The sequence below is a fragment of the Dromaius novaehollandiae genome, chromosome 16 (assembly GCF_036370855.1).
Source record: "Dromaius novaehollandiae isolate bDroNov1 chromosome 16, bDroNov1.hap1, whole genome shotgun sequence".
NCBI classification, from domain to species: Eukaryota; Metazoa; Chordata; class Aves; order Casuariiformes; family Dromaiidae; genus Dromaius; species Dromaius novaehollandiae.
The window spans coordinates 14101065-14127086 of NC_088113.1; the positions used below are offsets into that span (position 1 = coordinate 14101065).

The window sequence follows — 26022 nt, forward strand, 5'->3', positions numbered from 1 at the left end:
GAATAGTATTAAATAATTAAAAAGAAAAACTACATACAACACTGTAGACATTATTAATTGTTAAAACTCTGTTTAGCACCCTTCTTAGAGTGAAATACAAAAGCAAGACATCTCAGCCTCAGTGTTCTCAGGCCGTCACATCAGCAGCACTAGCTTCCTTTTCCAGTTGCAAAGATATGACTTCTTGAGGCACAGGCTAGTTAAGTAGCTCATCTATTACCTCACCTAATCTCATGGGTCACAGGGGCTCTCTTGCATAGTCTTGACCCCATTTGAGTTCAAGAAAACCTACTGAGAACTCAGCAACTTTGTCTTTATAGAAAGATTTTGGGTCCCACTGAGCTTTTGTGTATTACTGAAAAGTTCCTTCTATTAGAATACTACTTCAACCAGAGGCATACAGTTTATAAATTCCCCTGAAATACAGATCCCTGTAAGATTTATTTGTTAATCTCCTGCATACCTCCATTTCACAGCCTTCTCAAGGCTATCCTGGGAGTGCTCAATGTATTTAAGTGAACAACAGAAACTGTGCAGTGCAGAATACACGAACAGGGGGCACGTATCTGCTCTAGTAGGCTTAGTGGCACAGCTGGGCTGGAGGCTAGATATACATTTCTTTAGCTAACTCTTCTGCCTTATATAAATGCCCTGGCATATAACACCTTCTTCCATTCCTTCAGGAATCCCTAATTAATTCCCATCCCACTGTAACTATATAGAGAAGCATCTTCCTTTCTTCTATAAAGAATGAGCTATTATCATGCTAATAACCAAGTAATTTGACCTGAAACAAGCCCTTTATCATTTTCAGCCTATTGCAGAAAGGTGCAATACATTATAAAAGCAGGATAAGTTACACAGTCAGCCTTCAATAGTGAATCAAATGGAAGCAGTTACCCTAGGTATTGGCATTTCAAGAACAGGCTCCTTAAATATACAGCACAGTAACAACTTAAATATATACTATGGTTACTGTAGAAGAGAACTGTTGTAAATACATCTCACAATATTTATATTTCACAAACTTTACACGTACTTACAGGAACTCACTTTTAATGCATCTGTGATTATTTTGACAAAATTAATTTTACCCACATGAAGAACATGAGAACAATTTACAGGGTAAGACTGAAGGTTCACTGTAGTGCCATATCCTGACTCAGAGTGGCCAAAAATGTATGCCTCCTCCAGTGCAAGCTTGCGGTAATACTGCCCTCATACTTTTCCAGTCACCTTCAACTCAGTGATTCCTATGTAGCATCTTTGGTTTAATAGCCCTTGATGGATTTTTCCTACAGAAATTTAGCTAAACACTTTGAGTTAATGTCAACTTCTGACATCCAGCAGCATCCTGTTGCAATTAATTCCACAGCTAATGTGTGCTTTTTTTTTTCTTTTTGAGAAGTACTTTGTTTGTCGTCAGATAATATCATTTGAAACTTTGTACTGCTTGTATTTTGAGAAACAATGACTGATCTTTCCTTTTCACCTTTTTATGGGACAGTAGTTGCTCTATATTCCTCTGTCATCTTCCATTCCAACAACTCTTTTCTGGGCCAGAAAGCCTTAATTTATGTAGTTGTTCTTCATACAGAAGCCATTCAATACCCTACCGCATTTTCTCTCTCATTACTATACCTTTTAGGCCTACTATATTCTTTCTGGGTTGGGGGGACCAGGACTGCACGCCACGTGTAAGACGGGGACTCACTGTGGACTTCCGCAGCAGCATGAGGGATTCCGTTTGGTTCTTTACTCCTTTTCTTTTGTGGATGAAATGAACAAGGATTTGGGGGCTGTGCACAGCCCCCTTCCCCACAGAATTGTAGATTTAATTTATATTTATGAACATTTCTGAGATAATCTATAATAATTTTAATCTATATTTCTGCCTCATTCACACATACATATAATCAATTCACCATCTATTTGCTTGACGGAAGTGATTCATTGCATGAGTTGGAACAGTGGCTCGATAAAGCAGCAGCCTAGCTTCTGGGAGCTCATCATTCACAGATTACAGTTTGGGATCATATTACCGCTACGCTCTTACAGCTGCAGCCCAAATGAGTTTTGTGTCTCAAGCTATGTCTATGCAACGGCTTTAGTGTCACTAGTGATAACAAATGCATCCGAGGCAGAAATGCTAAAATGCACTGTCTGTTTAAAAAAAGGAAAGAGTAAAGTGATACTTACCTACTCAGAGCAACTAATTTGTTTAGAATAGTCAGTGACTTTTTTTATATATATTTCTTGCTGGATACCATAGAAAGCTTAAATCATATTTCCATAGAAAGTCTAAATCGTATTTTAGAATACTTAATTTTGCCATTTTTTTTAATGTAAGTGTCCAGTGTACCATATGCACTCATTTTAATTTTGTGCTTTATTAGACATATCAAGTTGTTGCAGAAGCTATGGGTTGTTTAAGGTCTTAGGTTTGGTATTAAAAATGACATTTTATGATAATATTCTTACAATTACCCATAGGAGTTATTCTGATATACACCTATATCTCTCTAAGACTGAGTTATCTGACCCTGCAGATTTTTTTTCTGAGGTCACAAAAATTTATAAAAGATATCTCTGGACATCTCTTCCAGCCTCCTGCTCAAAGCAATTACATCAGGTTCCACAACTTTCATGTAATCAGAACAGGCTATTCGGACATGCTGGGACAAAATGAAATTCTAAGACACCGCAAAATCCTCTCAAATAAGACTGATCAACGTGGCAGATCGTTGGAGACTGATGACGCATGAAGGTGGTATATTGCACACGCCAGAGATGCAGAGAATAGCTGTGCATGTCCTTTCAAAAGCGGAGAACCCCCCTTCCAAATAAGAGTATTTTCTGACATACTTTTAAAGAACAGAGGTTTTTATTTTCATTCCTGCTTCCCTTAGGAAACTAGAAGAAAGGTTTCCTTTTATGCATTCCAGAGATATTGAAAGATGATTTTGGGAGGAACTGGAAGTTTAATAGGAAAAGCCTGACAAAGATAAATGGTCAGTAAACTTTGAATGATGTTACACTACCCTAAACTCTTCTCTGGAGAAACAGGCTAAGTTTCCTCTCTACATCACCTAGGACAAAAATAGAATTTGCCTTAAGTTTCATGACTAGTTCTATGATGCAGAAACTACAATTTGTTTATAATATTAATTTAAAAAACAGCCCAGCTCTATCAACTTCATGTTCATATTTCCATAAGTTATATCCCTAAACCTATAAATTGCATGTGTCCAAATTCTGCCTCCAGTTTACTTGGACACAAATTGTAATAAATTCTACCTAAGTCAGTAAGCTATTCCTATTATGCACCAAAGAGACAGAAGTGCTGTTTATTTTAACTTTTTTCTTTTTTTTTAAAGGGGAAAAATGCATTCTTTGCCAAGCTTAGAATACTATTTTAAGAAACATTTGTTTGAAGAAGTAAGATGAGCTCCATCCTCTGTTATTTGTATTACAGAGCTACCATCGTTGTTTCTCTTTTCAAAATAATATTTTAGTATGTATTCCCTCATTTTGTTTTATAAGAATATTTTCCTAGCCTCTTTGTTTCAATATGTTTGGAAAGCATTCTTCCACCTCTTAAAGGATAGTATCCCTGATTTTCTTTTAGTAGTTAGCTTAAAACAGTTACAGTGCAAAGTTATCGTCCACTCCGAGTCCTCATTCTGGTTCCTACAAGCCCTCCTGTTGTTTTCAGAAACTGCTACTATGTCACTTGCTTGTCTGAGTTTCTGACCATACAAGTTGTTGCCTTATGAGAATGTAACTTATTTTGTGACCTGGAGAACTTCATGAGTTTTCCTTTTACTTGCTGCACCTTTCGTCAGGTTTGAGCTAAGTGCTGTACCCTTCTTTGGTGCTGTGCTATAGTCTGAGTTTGGCACTCTCCACTCTAGCTCATCTGACTCAAAATACAGTAGTTCTGTTTTTCCCAGGGCATATTCTCTTTATGAAGCAACTTTTCTTTCGTCTTAATCAAATGACCTTTTACTGAAAAAATTTCCACTTAAAAGAACAGTTATGCTTGAGATCTGTCCTGCTTCTCCTAGACCCACAGGCAGGAGGCAGGGAGGGTTAGAGAGGCTTTCACGCACCTTGGTGCTCCCCTGGTGTCACACGTTGCTGCTGAAGACGGAGGTTGCCAGTTAGGCAGCTCACCTCCCTCCTCTACCCAGCAGTGCTCTCTGGGACCTCCCCTTGGTACGCAGAGCCCTCTGCTCTGGGCATCCTGCCACCTGCAGCTGCTGGCAGAAGATGCCACTCAGCAGACCTTGAGCTATCACAGTTCAGAGACTATTACCCAATAAGTATTGGTCAATGCTGTCAGCTTACATTAAAAAAAAAAAGCAGCACTAGGTCTGTAAACTGAACTGGAACATGGTTCTGACTCACAGGTCCTATTGATCTTAGTCAGTCAGTTGAAGAGGCTAAAGCCCTGCTGCAAGGATGGCAGGTATGCCAGCAATCATGGTTAAAATCAGACAGTTTGTGTACTGGCCTCAAAAGCCCACTGCTTGCTTACTCTCTGCACTAGGGCAAATTCTCTCCATTTCTTCAGGCATTTACCCAGCAAAACATGGCCAGAATGCCATTCTCTCCTGCCTTTCAAGTGGTATATTTCAGGATGGAAGCAGGTGAACTACTTCAGGAACTAGATAAGCCCTGGGCAATTTTAACATTTATCTCACACGCTCCACCCAAATACTTATCTCTTCTTTCCTATGGTAGAGTATGGTTGCAGGCTCATCAATAAAAGGTGTTATTCTGCTTCTCTTAACAGCTAGCCAGGTTGCTGTGTGCATTATCAGGGCATAAATTCTCCCTCCTTAGTAAAACATGTGTGATCTTGCTGTGTTTATATGGCAACAGAATTGCAACAGCTTAAAATTCTATTTTTTTCAACTAAATCCACTCTTAAAGATGAGTCACAGAGGAATGTAAATGATACTCCCTGAATGACTTTCCTCCATCATTTATTTGCATGCTTTGATCAGATATAGATGATGTGACATGTATCTCTGCCCTGATCAGACATGTACAAGGTCTTGGAACCAGGTTTCCAACACAAATGTGTTACATTGCTAAATGTAATTTTCTGTTATTCTTTAGTATTTGCTAAAAAATGCTAGTATGACAAATATTTGAGTAACACTTATGAGAACTCTTAGGCAGACTGATCAGGAAATGGGACGAATACAGCTGAAGTGGTTTTCATCTGAGGTGTTGAATAAGAATTCTTTTTTTTTTTCTTTTACATATTTATTCATCTCTAGTCAAAGCAGCAGCAGTATTAACTGCAATGTGTTGACAGGCACTTCATTAGCAATACTTTGAAGTGAAACCTTGTCAGAAGATAGATATTTGAGAGGTTGCCTGAAAGGGGAGAAGTTAGAACTGAATCTTGCATCTAGTGAGTGTTATGGTTGCTGTTTGTTAGTTCAAAAAAAAGCTACACATTAGTGTGAGTTATACACCTATTTGAAACAGTTGCTATCTTTAACTTTCTAACCTAGCAAAAGAACAGAACATTAAGGGTGTCAGAATGCATGATAAAATCATTTCAGGGGAGAAAGAAAGAAAGAAAAAGAATCCTCAACCCAAGCTGAGTCTGAGTCTACCCTGTAGTCTAAGGACTTTTTTTTACATCTATCCTCATTTTTTCAGCCTCAAGCTGACTGGGTCAACAAGGTCTGTCCATCAAAGGAAATGTATTCTTCAGTCAAGAAAATTCAGTAAAGTAACAGCCATCTTTTATGGGTAAGAATTCAACACTCAAGCAGGTAGCTTCCTTGTTTTTAAATACTTAAAATTCAGTCCTCTGCTGCAGAAATTTACTCCAGAAATCTCAAAGACATTTTGTCTCAGGACACTTTCAGATCTAAGAAGTTCAAAGAAGGCAGAAGTGGCTCGTGTTGCAAAGTTCAAAGTCAGACTTCATGCACTCATGTAGTGTAGTGTATTTGGGTGCAATGATATAACTAACCCTTAGCATTTTCAGTGGCAACCAAAGTCCGCACTGAGTTATAGAGAGTTCTCTACCTCAGAGGCCGGGAAGTGTCGTAACCATCTTTATTTTAATGACGATGTAGGATGAATTAAACCTAGCATTAGAACAAACAGCAGAGAAGTACACCATAGAATTTTGGTGAAGGGTTTATACCGTGAGATGTTTGAGTTCCTAGGACTTTAGTGAAGAATATTGTAAGGTAAAAAAGACATAGGGTAGTTATCTAGACCTAGTTTAGTTGTAAAATGATATATGAGGAGCTGATATTCACTGTGGGCAGAATTTACATTTTACAGAGCAGTGAAATATCTATGTACTATGTTTGTTTGGTTTAATCTTTCAAAGTAACATTTTGAAATCTTACCAGATTCATGACATTTTTTACCTCCCATTCCTGCACAGGAGTGATTTTCACTATTTTTATGCCAGAAAAGATATCCCTTCTTCCATGTTTTTTATTTCTCAGATACAAAGGGCTTTGTTACTTCATTATGACAATACTGAACCTCAGACCAGATTCATTACTCTCACAGTTTTACACCAAGAATACTTATGACTGTTTGCCAAAGAAACTTTTTTCTTCCTTATTTTGTCCTGATGTTCAGCATACATCCTTCTTCCCATCTCAGTTTTGAAGTGAGCCAGATTATTCAGACACTGGAGGAGGTTTCTGTAGCAATAGTAACTATATGAAAAGTCTCCCTCTGCACTTTCTTTACAGGTTTCCTGTCATTATAAATACCTGATTCACTCCGTTCCACAGGAGATTAAGTTCCAGATAGCAACTATTTCAAGCTTAGATGTGAAATGAAGCCAGCAAATTGTTTACTTTGTAAACATCTAAACTCTTTAGCTTTTTAGAGCATGTAGCAAACTATCTCTAGTATCTCTACCCAGCAGAGCAAATACAGCTAAAGCAGCTCAAAGGCTAGCCCTCATCCAGCATCTGCTTATTTGGAAGTATTTCATTTCTGGGATTTGAACTTGAACAGAAGCCCTGGAAAGCAGTTATTCAAAATAAAGTGATTCAATAAAGTTTAATACAGCTTTTCTCTTAAATGAAATGAGAAAAGAACAAGCCTTCAGAACAAACCTTTCTAAACCACAAAAAAATCATGGAAACAGGAAGCATGTTTTCAAAGTTAGTCCTACTTTAAAAGGAAATCATTGTTTAACCTGAAGAAAAAATGCATCTTCCCAAGCAGTCAGTCTCAATTCCCCAACTTAAAGGTTGATCCACTCTTGTTTGAAGCTTTTCTTACTGAATAAAGATAGGCACACCAGAATCCAGGTTTTCAGACTTGTAGAGCTAAATCAAGCAGTTCTCATAAAAACTATATCTCTCTAAACTATATCCAGCTATATTTCTATTAATGATATAATTTGGTAAAGAATAATACAGTCTCTGTGGGATTTTTATCAAGTATGTTGAACCAGAGATTAATACTCCTTCCATAATATTTAAAAATACTACAGACAGCTTTAAAAGATTGTGGTTTTATAGAACTTTGAGAGGAGTCAAACTGCCATTATTAGCCGTGTATATATGTGATTGCCCATAGCTCGCATAAGCATTACTAATTGCATGTATCATTTTTGTCTCACGCGTTTAACACTAGCTGTGCTTGGCCTTCCAGAGTTAACTGCCTTATTATGAGTACATCCCCCAGCAGTAACTCTAGGCTCTGTGTGAAGAGGGAACCATGGAGTGCCCCAGCTCTGAAACCCAGACATACCTTTTTCCGAAAGAGTTTGCTCAGAGGCATGGGAGCAGAGGATGCTTTCTCCTTAGTCAGCTCTTTGGGTGCTTCAGTAGCTGCTGCTGCTGCCTGCTGCTGGGCTGCAGGTTCAGGGGCTTTTGCGTTGTGCTTAGTTGTTTGAGGCTCTTGAGAAGATGGCGTGTTTTTTTCTGACTTTACAGAGGTAACAGGCTGCTGTTCAGTGCTCTAGAAACAAACCCATGGGCAATTACAGCACTGTTGGAAGTGTGTAAGCAACAAGAAAAATCAGAGCACATTCAGGCATTGTCTGGGACAAGAGCTAAGTCCACACTGAACTACTGCTGCACAAGACATACAAAGCAACAAGGGGGGTTTAACCACATCCCCCTTACAAGCTGCATTGCCCTGTCCTTTTGAATGAAGTAATGTCTTGAAGAGAGGAAGCAAACTGAATAGGAACGCACCCGCCACAACAGAGATGATAAATAGATAATGAAATTAAAACACTGTCTTTCAGACTGAAAAGAACAGCGAGAGTAATTACACTTTGACTGCATTAATCACACAGATAAATCATCGTACTTACTTTGGTATTAGTAGTCTGTTGGGCCTCTTTTGCAGCCTGAAGGGGAAAAAAACCACAAAGACAAGTCCATTTTTGACAATGCCAGCCCTCACAGTTATACAGTTCAGGAATCGTCTGTGCCACAAGTTATTTTATTTTTAGTAAATGTTTGTGAAAGTCCTGGCTCCTGCAACCATGGAGACTGATCTTTCAACAGAAGCAAGGCTGCCTTTTACCTGACCTAAAGAGATTGTCAGCTTGTGTCCTTCTACCTGTAGATACTTGGAGCCTTGTACTGAATTGCTTTGTACTCACTCTGCTGTGTTTACAGTTCTCAACTCATTCTTTAAAAATGTACCTGTGGAAACCTGTGGAAATACATGTAAGACATTACACAGTTTTAAGATTTGGCAGAATTTTTTCTGAGCTGGGTCTGCACATGCAACACTTAGGGCACACATAGAAGTCTGAGCCAGGTCTTTTCCACTGAGAGGATTGTATCCCAGTCAGGGATATGCTGAAGTGTGCCTTCAAATCAGGAAGCTTTGCTTTTTGGAATATGAAACATGGGCAGATGCATGCCACAGGGCAGGTTAGCAAATACAGCCGCCATTTGCTAAGCTCTTTAAAGAGGCCCTTTCATTTTTAAAGATCTGATGCAAGCAGTTTTTCAGGATGGATTTGTGGCTATATTGGGCCCTGATACAGTCTGCTTTTTTTCCTCAGTTTCTGCATTAAGCTGTAATATTTTTTGCATGTTGTAAACAAGCACATAAAAAATGTGTTTATCAGTTCTTACAGCTGAGCTTTAAATGCATTGTATATACTCAAACTGTAAGATAAATGCAAATGTAGAAGGTTATCTGTTGCCTTCTGAGTTGGCAATACAGCTGCGCAAGGGGAGAAGGCAACAGCCTGCTTGTATGCTGTCACCCAGAAGCCTCATGTTGCTTGGAGATACTCCCGGAGATGCAAGATTGCATAGGTCTAGTGGCTGGGAATGAAGGGCACAGAACAGCAATGGTTTTATAACACAGAAGCGGGAGATGTAGCTCTGCAAAAAGCAGCTCTATAGGTGCTAGAGGGTTGTTTATTCCATTCCCCAAACTTTAATTTATACTTCTGTGAGCAGTTAGGATTTCTTTGTTGCTTCAAGTAGTCTTATAGTTTTATCAAAAATAGGAAGCCAGGAGAAATCTAGTTTGTTGAACTCATTTCTAGCTAGCGCTATGGATCAGTATCTATTGACTCTAACATACATCCAAACTTATACTGAAGGTGTCCGAGTTATACAGAAAGAGGAGCAGCAAGCCACAAACCAAAATAACAGCAATCTGAGCACCCCTGGTTCTAGGCAGCCTGCCACACTCCTTGGAGACTTCTTGAAAGAATAGGTGAGAACTATTTTGCAGGAGCCAAGAACTTCTTTTTGTGGTTAGCTCTACTGAACAAGATCCAGAGCAAGTGGTAAAAAGCAGTGTAATGCTACAAGCTGACTTCAGTAATAATGCTGAAAATAACTGATTAACCCTTTTCTTCCCAAAATCCCTTAAGTCAATACAGTTACACTGCAAAACCAGCCTGCAGTGTAAGACAAACATAAATGGAAGTAATAGAACGCACAGAGACCCAGCGGTCAAATCCCATCCAAACTCATTCTTTAAGGTTTAATGGCCAAATCCCACTGCATCAGGCTTATTGTATGCATTTATAGCATCTATGTTGCTGTTTGAAAACAACATTTACAAGTCTTAGTATGGTTGCTTTGATGTTAGTATTTATATAAACACAGGACACTGAAAAACAATGTTTGTTGTTTTTCTTTAAGCTAATAGTGTTAACATACTGAGAAGCAACAGGGTGAAGTGCTTAAAATTAAATATGACTACATAGATTTCATTAAAATAGTGATAATTTCAAATAAAGCAGTTCATTACCTAGTCATCTCGTTGGCACATCATGATAAGGCATTTCAAGTGAAGGAAGATAAAAGTACATCCTTTTTTCTTACTAGAAGTGATAACTTCAGGACTTGCCTGTCACATCAGCACTCTGAGTTTTAGTCAGCCAGACAGGCAAACTGTTAATTGCATTTTAATCCATCTCCTTTACTATTATGTATCACACATGATACCCCACCTGTTGCTTCTGCATTTTGTATCTGGAAAGGAAAGCTATCTAAATAGCTTAGAAACAAAAACCTCTATTCAAAAATAGTGAGATTTTTATAACAACAAGGTATCCAGTTATAAAGTACAGAGCTGTTACTTTCCTTCAAGATAATTGCTTTCATTCCAGACCCAAAGAAAAGCCTTTAAAATTTTATCAATTAGCCTAATGAAAAACTATCCCCTCTTCCAACAGCTTGGTTCAAATTTTCAAACTATTTTTTAGAAGAGGCTTAGCATCTTAAGATGATGTTAGCTGGTCATGTTTGTACCTAGAAGGAAGCCCTAGTTAATGATGAACACATAATTTACATTTTAAATGTGTTAAATATCAAAATTAGTTATGGATGTGATAGTTAAAATACTTTTTTTATCTATTTTAAGCTATTGGGAAGAATTGTAGTCATACGTGCATTGGAAAATTATTCCTTTGGTGATATGCAATAACATTTTTATCTCAAATATGGGAAGACAGTGGAAAGAACTTTTGTTTTGAAAATATCTTAACTTCCCTCTGTCTTGCTAATATAACCCCTGATTATAAAGACCCCTGCTCACCAAAAATTGTGTAGGTGTTTTGAATGCGCAATAAATATTAATTACTTTCCTCCCCCAGTGTAAGGGGCTCTGCTTCTACATTCTTCAGGCTAAAAGGCTGCTGTTCTTTGCTTCCCTGCCACAGCACGTCATTACATATATTATCCTCTTCAGAATAAGTATTGATGCTCATGCAATACCTTGAGTCCAAAGTTGATGAAAAGTTTTCAGTGACTTTTTTCTTAAGTTAATATTTTCTCTAAAACAACCAAATACTTGCATGAAAAATGTGTTTCTCAACTTCTAAAGTATCCATGAAAGAAAAAAATATTTTCCTTCCAAACTAAATTCAGAATTGAATCATTATTACTCTATTCTGTTTTCAGGGAAAAGTCAGTATTTCTGATGGATATTTCCTGTTTCCAACCTTCTCCTCTTCTGTATCAGTTCAGTGTCCAAGTTCAGCAAAGCACTAATTTTAACCACACAACTCAGCATGTTAAGTCAATGCGGGTCTTATGGCTTTAACCATGGCTGGATCGAGCTCTCAAACTTGTCTTATAATGAATTATGCAGATATATGTATCTCCTTCAATTGTTTGTCAAGACCTGCTTTTTTTTTTTTTTTTAATTAAGTGTCCAGTAAAGTTTAGTTAGCGTTAGTAAGAGTAACATAGCAGGCATGTAACACAAGCTTAGAGGAATTTTTCAGAATCCTGGATTCACAGATGGTATGTATAAGAAACATTTCCCATTTTAAAAAATACTGTTTTTATAATATATGGTACAGAAATGCTCACGCCATTAGTTTTCAAAATGCTGAACAGTTGGCCAGATTCTGATTTTAGTTACCAATTATATATACTTCATTCTGTGACAGGAGCCATCTGTTACTGCTCAGGATTCTGCTCTTGCTAGAGTTTCATACAGACCTTATGCCTAAAGAGTTTGCTAAATGTACTGTGTCCTAACTTGGGACTCTCTGACTTCTTTTTCTTGGCTCCTTTCGTTTGGGATTCAGCAGCTGTCTTCAGAGCAGGTTGCCCACCATGGCCTTTTTCCACTTTCGATCCCTTTTGTAAACATCATTCACAGTTGAGTACTTGGTAACAAGTTCACATCCTTTTGTTCATGAAAAGCATTCAAATACTCATGCATGTTGTATTAAAACTATTTCCTTTTTGTCTTGGACAAAAAAAATAATATATATTTTCTGTCCCACAGTAATTATTCAGTTCTTAGATTTTTCTTTGGGATGAGTAGCAAAAGAAATTTAAAAATGCATACCACTAGGGCAATGCAGTTTATTCAAAATTAGATCAGAATTTGCCCCCTGATTCTTCATTAAATTATTTGAGACCCCAATCCTGCAAAGCCTGAGGCTTGTCTGTTACTCTAAATTCATGAGTAACCAATTCAATTTGGGATTATTTATGGGTTTAAATTAGGCAGGTATATAAATCTTTGAAAATATCTTTATTCCTATTTGTATTGTGGTATTACAGGGACTTTAAAATGTGTTTTCTATAATGTATTATTTATGAAAGGGGCAGTATGAATAGTAGTGATACATTTATTATTTATACATACTTGTATACACATTACATAAAATTACAGATTTGCACTGGTGTTCATGAAACAAGTTAGAAATAAAAGTATCAGAAACAGTGATGATAGGCTGATACTAACATTCTTAAATTAGAAAGCACTGTTTCCTGTTCTCTCCATTATGTCTGCAAAAGGCATTAGTTTTGGGAATCATCTCCCAGTGCAATTAAAAACAGGATCTCTAAAAACCTAGGTATCACATGGAAAAATCCATTACAAAGGAATATAAATTAAAGAGCAACACATTGATTTTGATGACTGTACAGAAAGATATTGGCTAGCCATTTTAAATAGCAGTAGCAGGCTACATGCAGCTCAGTGAAGACTAAATTACCCTGAGAATAAAGATGGATCTGTCTGAATAGGTAACATTTCTGAGTCTTTGGAAAACTTAAGTAACATTTGCTAGAATATTCCATTTAGCTTTTCATTGCATGAAAAAAATTATTTTGCAAAACTGAAATACTTCCTCAAAGTTTCACTGTTCAGATTTTCTTTTTCCAAATACTCAGCCCTCCAGATTTATCAGTGCTCTAAAAAAGTTTAAGTTTTCGTATTATGGATATTTTTCTTCTTCCTTCCACACCATTTTCACCTTTCTCTATAATAAGTGGTAGAAGAAAAAGGATGCAGAGGTGGGGGAAAACAAACTCAAATATCCAAGACAGCTTAACTGGGCTTCAGCACACAAGTTAATGCAAGTCTCTGTCCTATGGTAACTGTCCTGTATGTATCCTCATAATGTGATTAATCACAGATAATGAGGTAGCATTCCTCACTCTTCAGTGTTTCACAGTGTCTAGTTTTAAAGCAGCAAGAAGCCGTTGTAATTACCTAGTCCAAAGAAGGATATCCTGGACTTCATTCCGTTCTCCCTTAACTTCATCTTAGGCAATTTAGTCCTGATCTAATTAAGAACCAGACCCAGTTTGGGGAAGAAATGTTTCTTAAATTATATTTCAATGAAAAATAACTTCACGCAAGTCTTCACCTTCAGGCTAATTAAATTCTACATTTGCAGACTTTATTCTGATTTCTTTTGCACTTGAACAAGGCAAAAGCTTCCACCTAGCAAAAAAGCTTTGAACAGAGTTGACAAATTTCCAGGACCTACAAAAATGCCAAACTCCAGAATCTACATCTTCAATGTAAATTATCAAACCCTGTGGTTGACCACAACTAATAGGATGCTTCCTAGAAAATGCTTTGAATTATGTAATTGGACTGAATGAAACAACCTTGAAAGCAAGATCTTTCCCAAACATGCCTGAAATTGTTCTCCTCTGAACCTTTTGCCCTATGAAGAGGCTGTGGCAAATCAGGTCTAAATTAGCCATTTCTCTCTTTAGTACTCTGTAACATAGCAATCCCAGTATTTCCATACAATGATGAAATCAGGACCTGCTAGAGAAGGGTCAAGTTGTGGTACAGAGCAGATATGATCCAAATGAATATGCAGTGTCAGTTTGTAAAAGCCTGTAAAGGATCAATTAATCCCAGGAAATTTGACTCAACTATTTATTATGTATGCTAAACTCTTCTGTTTACACAGATGAAGTGACAATAATATTAAGGGTGCACCCATATTACTGAAAGCATGACCTGCCTTAGCCAGCTGATTGAAATCAGAGGTGTAGCTTATGACAGCATTGCTTCAAAAGACACCAAGCTCAGCCTGATGCTGAATTTTCACTGATACTACACACCTCTATTTCCCCAAGAGGGAGTACACCGAGTACACCTTGGTGCTTTGGTAGGCAAAGCAGCAAGAGCCACTGAGCTTCCTTCTCAGAGAAAGATGAGAAAACTTGTCTGTTGTTTTAGCACATGGTAGAGTACTGCTGAGACACACTGGACACATCAACCCTTGTGTGATCAAACCCAGCTCCTCCCTGCTAAGGCAGCCAAAATGCAGACATGACCAGGACTCAAGCCCACAGCAGTCCCCAGGCCAGCCAAACCGTTCAAGTTTTATGGAACTCGGGAGCTGCTCAGACCACATGAAGAAAGTCTAGCTTAATGCCATAGTAAAAGCACATTCTTAAGGAACTTACATCTCAGGGAAAAAAGTGACCATTTTTATAACACAAAGCTGTAAAATAGTCTAATGTCATACAGAAAAAATTCAAAGTTAACCTTTTAAATATATTTTTCCTGAATGTAGTGGAAATGTAGGTTTTTTTGGTTGGGAATTCAGGAAATACAAGCAAAGATGAACATATTATTTGTAGAAAAACTCCCATTAGCCTCTATGCAGTGAGTTTGCATATCCTGCTGAAGTCATCTGGATATGTTTACCTTCACAGGTGTGATAGCAAACCAAACCCAAACAGCATATTTGTTTCCAAATTAGTGTGCCTGCACTGGCAGTCATCTGTTATCAAACACACCCACATGCTTCTATAAAGTTAGGTATGCAAACTGTACAAACAGCTGGATTTTTCAGAAGCTGAAAGAGCTACAAATCTCCCTGAAACAGAGATTTGATGACTACCTTTTCTGGCTATCTTGGAAAACCTCAGCCCTGTACACCCATTTCTAGAACTGAGTTAGATCAGGGAAGGTTTCTGGAAAAGTTGACTTGACCATTCTAGTATCAGACCGTATGAGAACTGAATGGGACAAAATACCCATTGGGCTAGAAAACAAAATTTTGATGACAATAGAGATCTTTATTACTTAATGAGTGCATGGAAAACTCATTTTTTTAGGGTTTTATCCTTTGTGTGTTAATTCAATTTGATCACATGCATTGCAGGAAACATTTTAGTTATTATAGTCATAAAAGTGCATTTAATGTGGAAGCTCCCAGTTGTTCAGTCAGTGATAATTCTTGTAGGCCGCTGAAGCATAAGATAGAAGGCAGCTTAATACAGCTTTTTGTCTAGCACATTTCTTCTCCCATTGAAAATATTGTAAGCTTTAGCACCAACTTAACAATGAGAAAAGAGTGGGGAAAAAGTAGTCTTTAAATATCTATGTTTTTTCATTATAGGTGTGTTTTGAATTTTTTTTTTTTTTTTTTACACATTTTTACAAGTTAAGTGTAAAGACTGGATCAGTTGGAGGGTTTCAGTATCTGCAATAACGGAAATAAAAGCTATAATGAAGTTCTCCTAAATTCACACAAAGAACTGTCACTGCTCATAAATGCTAAAATCAAATTTCTTGCTGCCAGTGGAATCCAAAAATGAACATATTTTTAAAGGGACACAACAGGCCCTGTTTTCCAGTTACATTGAGGAGCGTTTCTCAAACTGAGTTCTTGTCTGTGTAGCCAATGTGCATTTCAGCTCTTACAGGGAATGTCACTATAACTGCGTTTGCGGTCGGCTTGAGGCATTACATTAGAACAGTTTGCATGTTCATTTTATCCCACCTTGAAATCCAAGCTTGCAAAATTGAAACTGTTCTGCATCCCTGCAGGTAAATGAAAGAACCCTAAACAATCAAGGGAAGGACAGACTTCACCCTGCAAATCCTGATCGCACCCAGAGCAGCTCTAGCCTCTGAGGTTTTGGCTGCTAAATAGAAACAGCACATCAGCTCCAACCACAGCACACTCCTTATGGAGGTGCCTAGGCCCAGAGGGGTCTTCTCCACTTGCTATGGCTTTTTATTGATTTCAGTGGGAGGTTGACTCTCCCCCAGCTCCCTTCCCCAAGGTGGGACCCCAGTGCCTCCAACCATGACTGCTGCCTACCTAACTTCACAGCTGCCACCACTGCTGGGCTGCAGGGAAGCCTCCTCATCTGGCCCTGACAGTCTCAGCAGGTATGAGGAGAAGGAGAAAAAAAAAAAAAGAGAGACTTGTGTATCAGTAACTAGAAGTTAAAAAACAGAAGCTTTGCACAGATCTATGAGCAAATGGAGTTTTCTGGGGAGTTCAAGAGGATTTCACTGCAAGGACCCCCACTTGGTGAGATCAAGGATAAGTCAGAGTACCAGTGAATGAAAACATGTTTCCAGTTCATCATCCACCTTACAGAAAGTGCTACAGTTCTGATCTTCAATTGTAACATATGGTATGAAGAATGACATTTTGTTTATGTTCATCTTCCTTACAAATATATTCAGGAAAAAATATTTTAAGTTATTACTGCAAATGGTAACATCAGTTGGAGGTAAAAAAAAAAGCAATACATTAAAGAGGAAAAGCCTGTATTAAAAACACTTAATGACCAGTGATAGATAGCAAGGAATCTGCCTACCTTGTCTTCAGAATCACTTTTGGCATCAGCTTTGCTTGGGGAGACCTTAAATATATTTGAGAGAATAAACAGTCACACCCAACTCAATCTTTCAGAAGAAGAAGTTTGAAAGTTCATCTATTAGCTTGAAACTAGCAGTGTTTTCTATCACAAAAGTTAAAACTGCAAACATTGCTTTATTTTCTACATGGAAAAATTTGTAATACAAACATGTCTTGAGTGTAACTTCAGGGCAACAACTAAGAAAACTCTACCAACCAAAAATACATTTCTCAAGCTTATACATCGTATTACTCTATAGAAATGAACTTGTAGAGATCTTCAGAGTTTCAACATGCAGAGGATATGCATGTTTAGACATGCTAAAGACATAGGACAGCTAAATACCTCCAGTTCTGGAAGTGTCTATAATAGCAGAGGAAGTTTTCTGAATAAAACATCATTTGATCACAACTGTACTGTATCTGCATATCTCTCAATCTCAGATCATTCCTTAAGCCATCTGTTTGGCTTCATAACATTACTCCTTGGTGCCTGTGACAGTGAACATGTTACATTTAGTTAAGTATGTCCACATGGGATTTTTATAATCATCCTTAATTTAAAGCATAGCCTAGAGATGAAAACTAAAGGCGTAGACTTACCAGCGTTTTAAGGAAACTCATGACAGAATTATCCTTGTCCACTGCAGCAGCTGCTTGAGGGTTCTCTTGTTTTACCTCTGCCTTTTCAGGTTGCTCAGTGGTGGCACAGTTGACACCTGCTGCGTCCTGCTGTATGTCTTTTTGGTTGCAGTCATCTATCTCCTAAAAAAGGGGCAGAGTTTCTTCAGTCCCAGCTTGCTTAATTTCTAGTGGAATGTAAAAGTAACATTTGTGACTTGCATTATGTTGCTCTCAGTCACAACCCTAATTCCAGCCATACTTCTCCAGCCTACATATTTAGAACAATTGAGCATTTATACATCTTTTCCCTCTTTTCTAATATATTCAGCATTTGCCATTGGAGGAACATTGTTCCTACCTACCAAGTATAAGAAACACAAGTGAAGCTGCATACTGCATCCCAAACACTACCACTTTCTTATGAGCAAGACTGAGAACTTGTGAATAGGAGCAAACACTGAGATTTTGGCCTTTGATGGCTCGGTGTCTGAATGTACCACACAAATTGTTTCAGTCTGCATTCTGCAATTCCAGAAATAATTTTTATCTAGTAAGCAAACATGGTATATATTAAAGAAAAGCAACAATCCAAGCATGAGTAATTCTTCTGAGCCAGATGCAGAAAAAGAGACAGCTGTAATCAGATTTACCAGAGCCCCAAAACAGTTTCCTAGGGCACAAGCACTCGAGTAGATAACATTCTTAAAGTTACTAATTTTCTATTTAGACACCTAAAGAGGGGCCTGGTTTTCAAAGACACTTTAGACTAATTTTTGGCACAAGTTTAGAGTACTTGGCAGCCCCTTACACTCAGCTTGCTACACCAGCCACTTTTGACTTGAGCCTGCACAGGTAAAGCCAATGCAGACTTTGTTCAAGATAAGTTTGAGACACCTTCAAATCCCTTCCAGCATTTCTCTTTTTAATATTTAATAAATCTGGCTATCTATCTGCAAGTCTGTTATCAATAATGCTCCTTCTCCTCCCTTTTGTTTATCTGTCCATATTGTAAACTCATGAGGGCTGGATCTGTCAGTTATTATTAGAGAAGCAAATTGTGCTAGCACAATGGTGGCATTGATTTTGGTAGGGAATCTGAGACATTATTGAATGAGCAATCATTTGCAACAGTACAGTATTTCTTAAGCAAGTGAACACTCCCAACTATCTAGACAGCAGGACACATATCTGGTCACTTAAAAAATGATGACCACAGAAGCAGTCAGTCATTAGGAAATGAGATGCCCAGATTACTTGAAAGAAAAAATAGGGACCAGAAAAACAAATGAGCTTGAGCTTGTCCACTTCTCTTCAGTACATGATATCTTTGAAATACTGTCTCTCAAAAGACTGCCTAGAGTTCTAAATGACAAAGATACTTTTTTTTTTGAGTATCAATTAGACATGCTTGTTCAGGGCCATTTTTATTAGGAAATTTTAAAGTTGTACCCTTGAGAACCTTACCCTTCACTGAGGGATTTAAAATTAGTATTTGTATAGGATTTATGAAGGACAGATTTCTGTAGGTAGCTCCAGAAGGTAAGAGACCAAACACATACAAATCACATGCAGTTAAAACTTCAGAGGGCTAGTTTGGCACCAGGAAACATGAGCATAGAGGGACCAGTCTCCCTGCAGCATTCAAGGAGTTAAAAACACAAGTTTTTACTTACAAGAACAGAATTCTGTCTAACTCTCCACCCACCATTTTCCAAATTTGCCCAGGAAGAAAGCAGCACAGTAGTTCAGAATGCCTCAACAAGCTATTTAGCAGTTTCTTGTAAGGGCCTGACACACCACTTTGTACAGCTGCCAGTTACAGGCCAGAGTCACTCCAGGAACAGTATGTTCCATGCAGAACATGGATGGCCCATGCCAGCTTCAGCAGCCCTTCTCCCAAGGATGCCACCTCAACAGCTCTGGTCATATGAAAAATGCTGGCTTTATTTCAGATATTAGAAGGGCAACAAAAGCATGAGGCAAGGGAGCAGAGAAGCAGGAGGGAGAATACATGTTGCTAAACAAAACTAACGTCAGTCAAAGTCCTGATTCTATAAAACTCGCCAGCAACAGGTCAGACATTTAGCCTGAGTTTTTCCTTTTACGAGAGATACATGCATCATGCATATATGTGCACATGTGCACACACACATATATGACAGTTGCAGAGGCAACAGTTCTCAGCATTTGCAGCATTAGCTGTTCCAGTGCCCCTCACTCCTAAAGCCAGGCTTTGCACAGCAGATGTGAAAGGTGGTGCCAAGGGTGCAGAGCTCAAGGCATCGCACCACCCCTAAACCTCAACTCAGAGCACACGTCGGCCCACTGCCCTTCACTGTGATTCTCAAGCCACAGCCCCTGTTGGCTATGGAGATGCAGCTCAGATGAATCAGGCCTTTGGTAGATGCTGTGATCCATCTTGTGCTTTCTTGGGAATACTGCTGTAGGAAGGAGTACAGACTCAGGCTCTGTGCGAGTGAGGGAGAGATAACATGGAGTCTTATCATACCACAATTTCACAGCCATAGTCAAATAACCACAAAAACCTATACAGCAACTCACTCAATATGCTGTGCAAAGCCCTAGAGACAAGAAATAGTGGAAAAAAAGGTCTAGAAACAGAAGAAAGTCAGCATTAGATGCTAACAGATCCTGTGTAAATGTTCAATTCATTTCTTTGAGGAGCCAAATTTGAGGGGGGGGGGGTAATAAGCACCTTAAATACTTATATTGTAGTTTTAATTCAGTCATTAGAAAAATTTATCAAAAGAACATGTTCCTGCCAGCACTTTTGTTTGCATGAATCATGGCTCAGTGAAACATTTCAGGCATATAATTTATCTTTTCTTTGGCTTAAATAGTAAATGCTTCATGAACTCATGAATTCTGTCCTTGTTTTAATTATGCTGTGTTCTGAATGTAGTTTTGTAGACCACAAAAAATAAAGACTGGTTCACCAAACACAGCATGTTTGTGCAGCTCCTAAGCTGCAACTGCAGCGTCTCTCTCTTACCAGCAGCCCTGTTTGCTGTGTGCTGGCACTCACTTCAGGGAAACTTTGCTTTAGCTCTCTCAAATACAACAAACCATAATCCACCCAAAAAAAGCTGTATTGGCAGCGATATCTGGATTTTTAGTATGATTATTATTTGGTAACAGTTTGTAGTTACTACAGTAACAGCAATTAAATTAGAAGCTATTTGGTAAATTAGGCTTAGTCATTCTCTCATCCTGCATGAGAACTAGCAACTTTACAGGGAACAGAGGGCAACTGTGCTGGAAGGCAGAGCCAAAGCCTTTGTTTTAAAAATAGGGTTAAAGCAAGTTTGGCAGCATACCAAAAGTGCTTAGTCAATATATTCTTGCCAGGAAAGGTCTTAACAACCCTCCTCCTCCCCCCCAACACACACATTTATATACTTGAAGGATAAAAAACAAAAGGTATGGTGAGGAAATTCAAGATAAGTTTAAAATTTCATGCCCCCTCATGGCTTAGTTCTGCCACTGTCATTCACACTGAGTAACTCAAGCCCCAATTTTGTGAGCTCTTAAACATTCAGCAGTGCAGCTTTAAGGACACATGTAAAGGATGTACAGGCACTTTTGGTAAACAGGAGACTTGTCCACAAGCAGGCCCCCAGGCCTCAAAAGGCTATTGTGTGGGCTAGCATCCTGCAAATACTTACAAACATACCAAACACAAGCTAAATCTGACGAGTGCCTATGATTTCAAGATTATTCCCGTTAGTAAAGTTTAACATACAGATAGATATAAGATGAAGATTGGAACAGAATTCCAAATGAATAGGAAAACCAGACATCACTGCCATAAAAACCTAGATCTGAATGAACAAAAGTGTCCTCAGTATTTGTTTGAACTAGGGAAGACAGACTGGATTTTCTTGGTTCTCTCCCCTCCCTCCCCCCCCCCCCCCCAGTCGTTGCTTGGTACAGTTGCTTACCTGAGCTTTCCCAATATAAATACTGCTACCAGCAAGTGCTTAACTCTGATTCCTGGTTAAAGCTACTTCCGATTGCTCACTTCACTCTACCATGCACATTTCACATTGTACCGTTTCCACAGCATCAACTGCACTTTCACATTCTGTACTTTGCAATCACAACAAAACAAGAAATAAATGCAAATTTTGCATTCAGTTGTAAGAGTAGCAATTCTTGTAAGCCACAGGCAAAACTTATCCTTCATGTGTATTCTTAAATTCATGCAAATATTTTGATTATGTTGGAAAACTTAAGTCTGAATAGCCACAAACAGAGGAAATGGCACTATGCACCAAGTAGATTATTATTCACACGGCTCTGTTTATGTAGTGAATGACTTGAGATCCTAGTAGGCTAAGACTATATATTCTTTAAATGCACATATACAGCTGAGATACTAGTGATGGTTGCCACTTCTGGAAGGCAATAGTCAAAAATGCTAGTGTTTGTACTCTACAACTAAACTTCAGAGAATTAAAATTGATAAGAACAGAAATCTTAAGATTTGAGCAGAAGATACAGAAGACTTGTTAGAGGAATAGAAACCTAAGAGACCTTTGCAGAAAGCCTGCAGTGATATCAGTACAGGCAATGAGCATTTTCTGAGCTATGTTCATAAAGAGTTAGTGATCATACAACAGTGTTACTGGAAAAGCTGGACTGCGTTCCTAGAAAACAATTACAGTTAATAATGCTTTCATACAGATTCTGGTGAGGGGGTCATGCAGCTAGTTTCTCCCTCCTGTTCCCCAGATTAAACAGGATTTAAACTAGATCATTAAGGAGTGAGTATAAATTGGCTCTTCTCCAGTAAAACTAATGACAGTTATGCCACTTCATCCGGGGGACTGACTTTTTCAGTAGTCTAGTTATTTTAATATTAATCATGTAGTATATTTGCTGATATCAAACTTCACAGGAGGTATAAAATCTCATCCTGCTGTCCTTACAAAAAAGCTTGTTTTAGGTACTCTTCTGGGCTAAAGTGGAACTTGGCTGTAGGCAATAAATTATACAGGAAATGATCTGACACATAGCTGATGCTGTGCTCATGTGTTCTAGTAACATAGGACTAGCATGAACTTGGATTTTATTTCCTTCTGATAATTTTCTCATGCTGATGATCCTGAATAAATAACAAATTAAGTAAAACCTAGCTTTTCTCAATTGCTGTCTCCCATTCTGCATTCGACAGTGATCATGTTTGAGTCACAAAATGGCTACAGCTAAAAGTAACAACGGTTTCATGACATGTAATGAAGCACACTAAACTAGTCTGTTTTTCCTTTCTCCTTTCTTTGATTAGTGCGCCAAGTTACCCAATTTCTTTCTTCGCATTCTCCTCCTATAAATTCAGTTCTAAGAACTGTATTTCCTTGACAAAAAAAAAATCACAGTAGCTAAGAGCACCAAAAATTGTTATTGCATATTATTCTTGATTCTGGTATGTAGGCTATGCAATAAGCAGCTATTGCTCAAGAAAAGTATTTTATTACCACAACAAAGAACATGCCAAAGAATTTTAGACCATCCAGTGTCAAACTCTAAACTCCTAAAGCACAGAAAGCAATTTTACTTTCAGGTATTTTTGTTTTCATTTGTAGCCAGCTGCTGTTCATCATCCAGACTATTGGAGCATGAACACAGCTAAAGCTTTCATAGAAATACAAATGAACTTAAACTCTAGGGCAGGTGCCGGCATTTAGTCAGGAAGCAGACATCAGAGCTATTATTCCTCTGCCACAGATGCTTCTCCCATACCTCTACTCAGTCACCCTTCAGGGGGGTTACTTCCTATGAGTTTAAGAGTAACACTGATTCACCCATACAGCCATCATGACATGAAGTTGTCCTGTACTTTTAATATTCCTAAGAGACTTCATTAAGCATGAAGTAAATATTCCTATTCAAACACTTGCCTTCCGCTGCGGGACACTGCTTGACGTGCTCTGTAATCCGACAGCCTCTTTTGCTGGGATGCTTCCGTCAGGAGTGTCTGAAGCCTGCCCTTCCTCTTGGGTATCAATCTGTGTTTTACTCCTTTCCTTTTTCTTCTCCAGTTTGAAGATTCTGTCAAAAAAGGTTACTTGTTTCGACTCTGACGCGGCTGCATCCTCTCCCTCAGGTGTCCCCGGTGCTGCAAGTTCGACTTCACTGAGCGATGCTGCAGGAGGGGCCTGGGTCAGGTTTTTATGCGAGCATTGCTCCAGTGCAGCTGCTGCGGGAAACTCCACACTTTGACTTAGTGCTTTGTTCACTTCAGGCGTCTCTGAGCTGACATCAAGTTTAGCTGATCCAGCTGATGAATCTGTAGCTTGATCTTCAGTACGCCCTGGTACAGGCCATGAAAATGCAAAGACAGAACGAGATTTAGCAGATGGCATGGTTTTCTTGGCATCGTTCCCCAGATTCTTTCCGCCTGCATCAGAAACAGAGCTTATCTCCATTGTCTTCGGGGAAGAAACAGCCACATTATCCCGTGCAACACTCGCCTTTGCATCCACTACAAACAGAAGCATAAAACAGTAATTATCCACCACAGCAAAGAAGTTATACTAGTTGTACAATTAATCATGGTGACCTCGCTCTTTAATAAACTAATTCTGAAATATGGAGCCTCAGGGAAGACCACACACAGTGTAACTTGTTTAAAGATCCTATTGTTTTCCTGTACAAAACAGGAGCTGCAGCTCATCTATTGGACCTGCCTGTCTGATTTCTTTCCTCTCTCCTCTTTCTCATTGAAGTCAGTGCAAATTTTATTTTCTCTAACACCACTGTCCTAGTGTCAGTCAGTGGCTGAGGTTTTTGACTACTCAGTTTAGTGAGCACACTAAAAGAAATGCCAGTCAACTCTGATGCCTTCAGCATTTTAATCAAGTGGACTGGGAGATTCCATTTTAAAGATATTTTACTTTCTAATTAAAAAGCAATATGCAAAAATTTATTAATAAAGACTTGAGACAAAGTTACATAATATAACACTTTCCTCTGTGAAAGCTAAATGGGAATAGAGAATGGAAACAGAGGTATGATTTTTGTTTCCTGCCTTGCCAAGTTCCCCAAAGGGCTTTGTAGTCATAACTTATTTTATTCATTTTTCCAACCCTGTTTCTTGCCTTGTGGCATCCTTACTGCAGTACAGCTTCTACTTGCACTTTTCTTCTATTTTCTGTAAGTTAGTGTAAGCCTGACTTGAACAGTTGCAAGTCAAACCTGAGCCATGCTTTTTATCCTTATATTCCTTGTGGGTAAAAAGTCAGAAATACGGGTCAGTCATATTTTTCCCCGTCAACATTCTCACAAATAATTTTCCATTGTGTACACATAACCATCATACTTTAGAGGTGAAAAAATTTTCATCTTTAAAGTATATTTTATGATTTATATTGCAGTTACGCTTTGATCACAAGCGAGATGAAAATCCCTAGTACTGTATAGGCAGATAGGAGAATGGTTGTGCTTTACAAAAGACAAACAAGAGACAGAAGAAAGAAATCTCTTGTATCTGTTTTGCACATGGGAGACTGAATCACAGATAGATTATGTGGTTTGAAACCCCAGTAAATAAGAGAAGTCTTGTAGAGAGGTAAGCCTTACAGCTTCTCCTCAGCTTGAGCTTTTCTGCTTTACTTTCTGACTGGAATATGTGTCTAATTGCACTGTCAATCATCACCACAGATTTCAAGCATGAATTTAGATCTAATTATAACTGTGCAGAGCTGTCAGTCTCAAACTGACTTGTTAAATTAAAATTTAAAAATTGTCAGTTTCAGTGTGAAACTGAAATTATTTCAGATAATTGTAACTGTCTTCAGTCAATATTATGCCCTTCATACTTTACTGTATAACAGAAATGAAAAGCTACATACCAATAAAATTTGACTAAAATGTCTTTCATAATACCCATTTAAGTTTTTTTTTTTTTAATTCCTTTAAGTTAAGAAATGCCTATTGTCCAGATAATAGCTTTCAAAACCACCAGTTAGTTTTCTACAGCAAAATTACACCAACTCTCTAACTTTTCCCCTAGGATTTTGCATGATAGCACCCATGTCAGCATTAACAGGCACAATATATACAGTGATGACCAGTATGTTTTTATCCATTTATTATTATTCTCTTGTAATAGTGCTCAGGGACCAAAGTTATATGTCTGTACAAAGACAGAACAAAACCACTGCCCCAGCAGCTGGACATAACATCTCATTCTTGACAACGTTAACTCAGTGGAAGTCCCCGCTGGACTGTTGTTTCACAGCACAGTGTCCATACGGACTGGCAGGAGCTGGGAACTTCCATAAAACAGCGAGAGGAGGGAAGCGCAAGAGTGCACTGGCTTGCCAGCGTGAATGTCAATTGAATTTACCAAAATACTTGCCAGCAATAGAGGCAGCAGCTGACAAAGTGAGGACTGTCATGGCAAGATTCACAACTGTGGCTAGCATTTTACCAGCTGCCAGGAGAGCTGGTGCTTTTAGCTTCTCTACTTCTAACATTTTTATTCTGGAATCTGCCTC

The 26022-nt window shown here is 38.4% G+C and overlaps 1 protein-coding gene and 1 long non-coding RNA gene across 10 annotated transcripts in view; one reads left to right on the top strand and one right to left on the bottom strand.

The window, feature by feature from the left end:
* Positions 1-26022, top strand: part of LOC135330123 (uncharacterized) — a 101699-nt gene that overhangs the window by 20512 nt on the left and 55165 nt on the right. For both annotated transcript variants that reach the window (XR_010391922.1, XR_010391921.1), the window contains exon 4: positions 5683-5775. This is a non-coding gene — a long non-coding RNA (uncharacterized LOC135330123). The remainder of the gene's footprint in view (positions 1-5682; positions 5776-26022) is intronic.
* Positions 1-26022, bottom strand: part of BCAS1 (brain enriched myelin associated protein 1) — a 59278-nt gene that overhangs the window by 18716 nt on the left and 14540 nt on the right. For 6 of the 8 annotated variants that reach the window (XM_064521539.1, XM_026099612.2, XM_026099611.2 and 3 more), the window contains 6 exons: positions 23422-24005; positions 17480-17641; positions 16836-16880; positions 11949-12089; positions 8333-8368; positions 7762-7971 (listed from right to left, as the gene is read on the bottom strand). In XM_064521539.1, coding sequence (XP_064377609.1) covers positions 7762-7971; positions 8333-8368; positions 11949-12089; positions 16836-16880; positions 17480-17641; positions 23422-24005 — 1178 coding nt within the window. The remainder of the gene's footprint in view (positions 1-7761; positions 7972-8332; positions 8369-11948; positions 12090-16835; positions 16881-17479; positions 17642-23421; positions 24006-26022) is intronic. The other 2 variants (XM_064521538.1, XM_026099609.2) reach the window with 2 other exon arrangements.